The sequence below is a fragment of the Formica exsecta genome, unplaced genomic scaffold (genome assembly GCF_003651465.1).
Source record: "Formica exsecta isolate Colony F162 unplaced genomic scaffold, ASM365146v1 scaffold156, whole genome shotgun sequence".
Taxonomy (NCBI): Eukaryota; Metazoa; Arthropoda; class Insecta; order Hymenoptera; family Formicidae; genus Formica; species Formica exsecta.
The window spans coordinates 243,746-252,782 of NW_021848882.1; the positions used below are offsets into that span (position 1 = coordinate 243,746).

Here is a 9,037-nt window from a genome sequence, read left to right on the forward strand (position 1 = left end):
TAAAACATTTATCATGATTTTCCGTATTTACTCAGATAAGCGTAAAAACTATAATTTTTATGGGTTTTTCACGGTTTTCACCATGAAAATCAAATAGTCGCCAATTTTCACTATGATATTTGTAATCAACGCATCAAAATACGTAAGAATACTGAGTTTCAAAAAAATCGGGAGTACTTTTCGGATCTGCACCCAAAAAATAGATTATATAATTTATTTTCTTCAGTTTTATATTTTGTATTTTTATTAAAGATTCTAATTGTTTTATACAAAGAATAAAAATAAACATTTTCAGCAATATTAAACGCAGCTTTTTAGATTAGCCTCTACGTATATCAACGCATGCGCTTTGCGCATAAAGTAAATGAATTGTAGGAGCAAGAGATCGATATATGTCTGCATTGAGCTTTGACTAGCAATATAGTAGTATTACATATATGCTTTTGCATAAGCGCATAACCATATGCATAAGGAAATTGATTGGTTCATTTCCTTATGCATATGCTTATGGACCAATCAATTTCCTTATGCTTATGGTTACGCGCTTATGCAAGAGTCTGTGCTCGGGCCCTTTAGTCGTAATAGTAAGGCCGTAAGCAAATCGACCAATCACAGTTCAAACATTCTTATTACATTTTAGAATGCTTGATTGTGATTGGTCGATTTGCTTACGGCCTTACAATTACGACTAAAACCTTTGGAACGTGCAATGGCCTTAACGTGTTGAAACATGTTTGGTTCTGTTTAAGTGCCGGTCCACAATAGGTGATTTAAGCCCTAAGCCTTAAGAAATTGACTAATCACAGTCGAGTATTTTCTTCATACTTGATTGTGATTGGTCAATTTCTTAAGGCTTAGGGCTTAAATTACCTATTGTGGACCGGCACTAAGGACGGCAACGAACAACGCGTAACGACGACCCAAGACCACATTTTAAGCTCATGTTAGACTACGCATTGAAAATGGAAGATTGAAGATTAAAGATTGGAATTTGACTAATCAGAACAAAAAGGATTAAAATTGTTTTGTTCTGATTGGTCAAATTTCAATCTTGAATCTTGAATCTCAATCTTCAATGCGTAGTCTGATACGGGCTTAAGACGATCTTAAATATGATGCAATTAAGGAGCAATCGTTTTATGTTGGATATACTTGCAGAAAACTATTGGAAATATGTTTTTGAGTGAAAATGATAAATTTTACGTTTTTTGTAAATATTTCGAAAACTACTAATTTTAAAAGGGGAGCAATTGTGGATTCTGACGGAGCAATTAAGGAGCAATCGTTTGAGCTATAAATTATTAAAAAATATGAACTTCCAGCGCCAACTTATTTCCGGTATGTACCAACCGGTTGTTTTACCGTAAAGTGAATCTGGCTATGTAGTTCCGCCGGCTTTAAAATGGATCTAGATAACGCTACTGTACCAGCTAGAAAAAGTATCTTATGAAAAACGATGGCGTTACCCCTCTCAGGCTCCTCTCTGATTTGATTGACCAATCGGGTCCACCGAATGCTCTGATGGATGAATAAATAGGGATCTAGTAAATTTGGGTTTTTAAGAAGACAAACCTGTCCACCTGGATTCAAAAACAGACGGTGGTAAACAATTTGTGTATGTATGTACAGTGAATAATATATATCTCTTGTTTGCAAGAAATTTTTGTAAATTTCTCAATAATGGAGCTCGATGAGTTGGAGCAATCTGTGAAGAGCCTAAACGCGGTGCTCAACAAGTTCCCGATCGGTGCGATTTCATTGAACGATTTCAAACCAGTCAAGGAGAAGATCCAGACGGCCAGAGAGTCCCTGATGCATTTGAATGCCAGGTTATTAATGCTTCAAGCAAAATATAAACGTATGTCGTTAATAATGCGCGGGACATGAAATTCGATCTGAAATCTTTGAAATCGTTGAATTGCAGAATACACAGATGACGGACGAAGGCGACATGAAGAAGAATCTGTTGGAGTTGCATTGCAGAATGTTACAAGTGACACACTGATAAACGCCAAGGCCATCAAATTATGTCTTCATAGTGCCACTATTCTTTCTATCCTTAGTAATAAGGAAGGCGATGTTGAAGACCAAAAGTAAGAAGTGTTTATACAAATGTCGTTACCCTACAATTGGATCGATATTAGATATAAACGCAGAGATGCAATCAAAGTTCAATTCCGTTTGTTCCAGTAAACTCTTTGCCTATATGAGTAAACTACTTGCTTTCAATGACAGTATTATGACCATTCACGAAGCCATTGAAAAAGGATCTCGACTGCAGTTAGATTTAAAAGTAGAATGTCACCAGGCGTTGTTTGATTACAAAAATTTTTTAAAGGAACAGGAACGGATACGAAGTGAGAGATTACAGGAAACATACCCTGAAATTTTTTTGTTCTGATTAGTCAAATTCCAATCTTTAATCTTCAATCTTTCATTTTTAATGCGTAGTCTGATACGGGCTTAAGACGATCTTAAATATGAAGCAATTAAGGTGCAATCGTTTTATGTTGGTTATACTTGCAGTAGACTACGGAAAATATGTTTTTCCAAAAAAATGATTGGTTTTTTGCTAATATATCATAAAAAATTAATTATACAAGTGGAGCGATCGCGAATATTATAATAAAGCAAGCGAGGAGCAATTATTCTACCAAAAAATCAATAGGAAACTCTTTGAGAGTAATCTTTGAGAGATTAAACTCTTTGAGATATAGTTATAAACAATAAAGCTGTTATATTATGTTTGAATATTCTCGCCGTTGGCTGCTGAGCCATATAGTTCCGATAGGCGGCCGATAGGTGGCGACGGCGTTGCTTTGGAAATGATTAATTTATTAATTTTCGATAAAAAAATGCAATCAATTATGAAAATAATGATGGAGCACTGTGAAGGAATTAAGAAGCAATCGTTTTATGTTATATTATGTTTGAATATTCTCGCCATTGGCTGCTGAGCGATGTAGTTCAGATAGGCGGCCAATAGGTGGCGATGGCGTCGCTTTGGTGTGGTTGTGTTATAGTTAAATCACTAGACTTTACTGTTTAGTAATAAAATATTTAATTCACGAGCGAGATGTGTACAGATTGATGGTCAATGAACGAAAGAATGATACATAATTTGTCGTATGTTTAATGTGTTGTTATGTAAAGTGTTAAATCAATAAATGAAATGTGTGAAAATGGTTACAAATATATTTCATGAAGTTGGTAACAAAAATGATTTTATGATTTTGAGCAGGAACGCCACAGTACTCCCCTCCCAGCGACGTACTACGTTGCGAATCTAACTTTCTTCCTAGGACCAGAATATGTTCATATGTTCTTTCCAAGTAAGGTTGACTGAGGTGAATTGGAAGAAGAAGGAGAAGGAGACGTCATGATAATCACATCATCGCTGGTTTCTTTCGGTAGGAAGGCTGGTTTAAGACGTTCTGTGGTGATATTGACAATTTTTCCTGCAACATCGATTGCAAATAGATTATCATTAATTCTATTAACAATACGAAAAGGGCCAATAAGGAGGTTGAAGAGATTTCCTAACTGCATCTTCACGAATCCAAACATGAGTGCAATCATATAAATTTTTATGAAAGAAAGGTGTTTTTTTGTGATGATGTGCAGTAGGTCTTGATTTGATCTCTCTCATATGTATTCTATGTTTTTCGATGAAAATTTCAGGGTCAGATGGAAGATCCTCTTCAATGAAAAATTCTCCCGGAATTCTTAATGTAGATCCATAAAGCATTTCCGCAGGAGATGCATTCAAATCTTCTTTAAAGCAAGTACGAAGTCCAAGTAAAACTGTTGGCAAAATTTCAATCCAGTTTTCATTTGCGTGACACATAATAGCACTCTTCAATGTACGGTGCCATCGTTCCAGAATACCATTAGAAGCCGGATGATAAGCTGAGGTTCTAATACGCTCGCAACCAATTAGGTTGGTGAGAGCCTTAAATAATGCAGCTTCAAATTGAGGACCTTGGTCGGTTGTGATCGTCTGCGGAGCACCATACCTCGCAACCCAGTGCGTATAAAAAGCTGTAGAAACAGTATCAGCTGAAATTTCAGTAAGAGGGATTGCTTCCGGCCATCTAGAAAATCTGTCAATCATGGTTAAACAATAACGAAAATTTTGACAAATAGGAAGAGGTCCAATCAAATCTAGATGAATATGCTGAAAACGCTGATCTGGAATAGCAATCTTTTGAGGAAGATTCTTGGTATGCTTTTGGATCTTGGCACGTTGACAAGGCAAACACAATCGAGCCCATTCTTTTATATCTTTCTTCATAGTTGGCCAAATAAATTTTTGTTGTATTAGTTTGCAGGTAGAACGACCACTTGGATGAGATAAACCATGAACAACATCAAAAATTTTCCTACGAAGCTGTTGAGGTACATAAGGACGGATATTAACAGTAGAGCAGTCACAGAAAATAGGCGTAGTCGAGCCAGTAAGTACAAGTTTTTGAAGCTTGAGGGAAGAATTAGTGAGAAGTGTTTTCAATTCTTCATCTTCTTTTTGTAATTCTGCTAACTCTTCCAGAGAAACTATGATAGGCATCGAAACGGATTCAATTCTAGAGAGTGAATCTGCAACTACATTTTGTTTACCAGTCAAACGTTGATGATGTTCTCCAGCCGATGGAACTGATGCTGACGCTGTAGGATTCGAAGTCGAAGATTCGTCCGAAGGCATCGTCAAACTCTGTCAATACTCTGCATTGTGAATTTCAGAAGTCTAGTAGTTCGCTGTCCTTGGAAATTCGATGACTCGAAAATCTCGTCGACTCGAAGAACACAAGCCACAAATCACACAAGAATCACAGCGGAACTCGAAACTCGATGGCTCACTAAATTCGCGGATCACTGATTCAAATTCGCCACGCTTGAACGTGAATTCTCAAAAGCCCGTGATCACGTCGGGGTCACCAGTTGTGGTAGCGCTATAGTTAAATCACTAGACTTTCCTTTTTACTAATAAAATATTTAATTCACGAGCGAGATGTGTACAGATTGATGGTCAATGAACGAACGAATGAATGTTACATAATTTGTCGTATGTTTAATATGTTGTTATGTAAAGTGTTAAATCAATAAATGAAATGTGTGAAAATGGTTACAAATATATTTCATGAAGTTGGTAACAAAAATGGTTTTGAATTCAGCCGCAGGAACGCCACATTGGAAATGATTAATTTATTAATTTTCGATAAAAAATGCAATAAATCATGAAAATAATGATGGAGCAATATGGAGCAATTAAGGAGCAACCGTTTTATGCTGGATATAGTTGCAGAAAACTATTGGAAATATGTTTTTGAGTGAAAATGATAAATTTTACGTTTTTTGTAAATATTTAAAAAAATATTAATTTTAAAAAGAGAGCAAATGTGGATTTTGACGGAGCAATTAAGGAGCAATCGTTTGAGCAGTTATTTATTAAAAAATATGAACTTCCAGCGCCAACTTATTTCCGGTGGTGGTACAGACGAGGAGTGTTTGTGTGTGTGTGTGTGTGTGCGCGCATGTGTTGTGTACATACTTTTCGGGGCCATGTATTCCGTAGGAGTTAGCGGTTTAGTAATATCACCGACGAGATATTATTAAAAACCGGTGGTCTTATGGGATTTAGTGTGAGTTTTTTTCCAGTAATATGCTAAATCATATAAGACCATCGGTCTCTAATGATATCTCGTCGGTATTTTCGATAATACAATAATAATTGGATGAAGTAAAATAACCGTATGAATTAAATAATTCGTGTAATCATCTTCGATCCAATCAAACGGCCGGTAATGTCGACATTCTTCAATTACCTCCGGGCCCACTGGGCCAACTTGATGGTCACAAAAGTTTACCCAGGGCTGACGGTTTTTAATAGTATCTCGTCGGTGGTAATATATAGAAGTTTGTGTATATGTCTATGATTCATCCATCGACATATAGTACTAGACGGAGCATGGAACCGAAACCGTGTTGACAGACGTAGAAAAAGACAAGACGATGCATGAATAGTAGCGGCTCATAAAGCTATGAGGCCATGAAGCATCTCAAAATTTTATACATCTTTGTCTAACCCATTTGTTTTGGATAAAAACAGGCAGAAATTATATTACTAATTATTTGTAACGTATATGATAATATCATTTTTATATGCTATGTTCATATACGCTACACACTTATAAGTAGCAATAAGGTTAAGAATGTTCCTAACTTATAAGAATACAGTATTGTTCCCCTTCTCCTTAGACAAAATTCAACCAATGAAACGAGAACAGAATGAGAGATCCGTGCCCACACATCTACTTTTCTCTTTCTAGGTCGCTCAATACGAAAGAACAAAGAAATCTTGCCGCGTGCTCCATCCAGTACTATATGTCGATGGGTTCATCTAACCGGACTTGGTAAAATTGGCCTTTAACCTTCCTTTAAATAACCTTAAGCTCATATCAGACTACGCATTGAAGATTGAGATTCAAGATTCAATATTGAAATTTGACCAATAAGAATAAAGAAATTTTAGTTCTTTTTGTTCTGGGAGTCGATTGTGTATCCTTGAGACAAAGTGAAAATTATAAAAGTGAACAGATTTACTAGATTTCGAGGAATGAAATCGTAGATACTCTAGTGAATTTCCTCACTTTTATAATTTTCACATTGTTATAAGATACACAATCAACCCTCAAGCCCGTATCAGACTACGCATTAAAAATTGAAGATTAAAGATTAAAGATTGGTATTTGACCACTGATCTATATATCTGGATTGCTGATAGGCCTCCTGGCGATGTACCCAATTGAAGGTCCGCCATTTTACACGCCCGAGATGCGCGCATGCGTGGTGGTTCTCTAAGTGATACCAATAAGTGCAGATCATGGATACCGCTTAATAAACTTTTTAATAGTTTTTTAACTTTTACCTTTTTTTTTAACTTTGTAACAGCTGCACACGAAAAGGAAGGTCCAACTATGGTAACATTCTCTATATTTGTAAATATTTTATTTATAAGACCCATAAAAAATGATTAAGTTGTAAATATTTAAAAAAATCCAAAATTCCTCGAATCATGACAAGTTGATTGTATTATCGCAATTAAAACATATGATAGGAACCTTTATTGAATGAATAAAGAATTAATTGTCTTATTAAACATAACATCTTGTAATATTTTGGTCTATTTTATGATCTGTTTCATCGTTTAATTCTGATTTTTTAAATTAATAACAGCAAAAATGTTACGTAAACGTAAGTTTCAATTGCAGTCTTACATAGACCGTGGTTTTAGTCAAACTCATTTGAATTTCCCACGCTCGGAGGCAAATTGCCGGGTAAGATGGCGGCGTCCATTTGGGGACGCTTTTGAGTCTTAAGAACAAATGGCTTCTGCAAACAGGACGCGGAAACGCTTGCCGCCCGGCAAAAGACGACGCGGTAGCCAATCAATTTTTCCCTCTAATGGAAAAGTTGTAAGTTGATTGGCTACCGCGTCGCCTTTTGCCGCGCGGCAAGCGTTTCCGCGTCCTGTGTGCAGAAGCCAAAAGGCGATCAGCAATCCAGATATATAGATCAGTGAATTTGACTAATCAGAACAAAAGGAACTAAAATTTCTTTGTCCTGATTGGTCAAATTTCAATCTTAAATCTTGAATCTCAATCTTCAATGCGTAGTCTGATACGGGCTTCAGATTAGTCAAATTCTAATCTTTAATCTTCAATGCGTAGTCTGATACGGATTTTACCCTCATTCCTCAATCTTCATACTCTACGCCCAAAAAATGTACCTTGTCACTGATCTAGTTTCTACCGAAGTCGTCAATCCGATTCTGTTTCGGTGCGCATCGAATTTAACATACTGTTTCCACTAGAAGTAGAATAAAAGCGAGAAAGATTGATATTTCAGTAGAGCCAACTTAACTTTTGCTTGTGAATGTAAATAAACATAATCCTTGACAAATTTTTCGTTTATTTTCCATTTTGATAATTAATACGAACAAACGATAACTGTTACGAACATCAACATATGGACTATATATCGACTATGTATTGATGGTTACGAAATAATGAAAAATAAAGGTTGGCATCATGTACTTTCAAGCGTTTTTACCATAGATATATAGACTGGATTGAGCATTGCGAGATAAAGAAACGCGCGCCCGCTGTAGAAAGAGAGGTACTATATGGGAGGCCTATGTTTGTCTCTTTTCCTAGCATCTCATTGGTAATTTTCTATATGGCGGGGGACAAAATCACCAATGAGATACTAAGAAAAGAGACAAAATAGGCCTCCCATATAGTATCTCTCTATCTACAGCGAGCGCGCGTTTGTCTATCGCAACGCTCAGTCTTAGAACATATGTAAATGGAAGGAGAATAGCAGGCTGAAAAGTGTCGAAGGAAGTGAGAAAGAAATCGTAGTTGCCTCTCTCTTGTGAGTAACTACACATACAAGCATCGTGTCTGTAGTATACATACTTTTGTGTACACACACATGGCCGCGCATGCGCACTTTTGAGCAAAGTAACTCACAAGAGAGAGGCAACTATGATTTTCTTTCTTACTTCCTTCCGACATGTTTTTCTATCGGGAAACAAAGGCATTCTCTTTCCATTTATATATGTTCTAAGCGCTCAGTCCATTCTGTATGTCTATGGTTTCCACCGCCTAAATTTCGTGTCAATTCGCTGCCACTCCGACAAAGCTTGTAGATCGGAGTAGGAGAGAAATGAACGCAATCAGTCGTATTTCCATCGACTTAAATTTAGTCCTACGCCGCACTAAATGCGAATTAATACTTCGGTGGAAACTAGACCACTGACGAGATATCATTAAAGACCGGTGGTTTTATAGGATTTAGTGTGATTGGAAAAAAAACTCGCTGCGCGTTATTTTAGTTCATCCAGTTATTGTTTTATTATCAAAAATGTATAGATCTTTTATATAACTGCCTCAAGAACAACAAAATAAACATTTTATTGTAAATTTACTGTTTTATTATCGACAATGCAAAGATTTACTTACCTACAGTACCGCGT

General features: G+C 36.3%; 1 protein-coding gene and 1 long non-coding RNA gene across 4 annotated transcripts; both read left to right on the top strand.

Annotated features, from left to right (window-relative positions):
• The first annotated feature begins 1,563 nt into the window (after positions 1 to 1,563).
• LOC115233050 lies at positions 1,564 to 2,401 on the top strand. Its single transcript, XM_029803259.1, has 3 exons — positions 1,564 to 1,858; positions 1,925 to 2,093; positions 2,191 to 2,401. The coding sequence occupies exons 1-3, from the start codon at positions 1,681 to 1,683 to the stop codon at positions 2,399 to 2,401; spliced, it is 558 nt and encodes a 185-aa protein (XP_029659119.1). The 5' UTR covers positions 1,564 to 1,680.
• Positions 2,402 to 3,325: 924 nt separating this feature from the next.
• Positions 3,326 to 4,620, top strand: LOC115233037. 3 transcript variants are annotated; one of them, XR_003883712.1, is made up of 5 exons: positions 3,332 to 3,600; positions 3,682 to 3,785; positions 3,884 to 4,223; positions 4,325 to 4,457; positions 4,550 to 4,620. It is a non-coding gene; the product is annotated as an uncharacterized LOC115233037 (long non-coding RNA). The 3 variants fall into 3 exon arrangements; XR_003883713.1 differs by having other exon boundaries at positions 3,326 to 3,410; positions 3,682 to 4,223; XR_003883711.1 differs by having other exon boundaries at positions 3,682 to 4,223.
• The last annotated feature ends 4,417 nt before the right edge of the window (positions 4,621 to 9,037 follow it).

Excerpts from the sequence above, each read along its gene's own strand:
- LOC115233050 (XM_029803259.1), top strand. The coding sequence starts at position 1,681 with ATGGAGCTCGATGAGTTGGAGCAATCTGTGAAGAGCCTAAACGCGGTG. Across the intron at positions 1,859-1,924 it reads GCTTCAAGCAAAATATAAAC|AATACACAGATGACGGACGA; the intron begins GTATGTCGTTAA and ends GTTGAATTGCAG. Across the intron at positions 2,094-2,190 it reads GGCGATGTTGAAGACCAAAA|TAAACTCTTTGCCTATATGA; the intron begins GTAAGAAGTGTT and ends CGTTTGTTCCAG.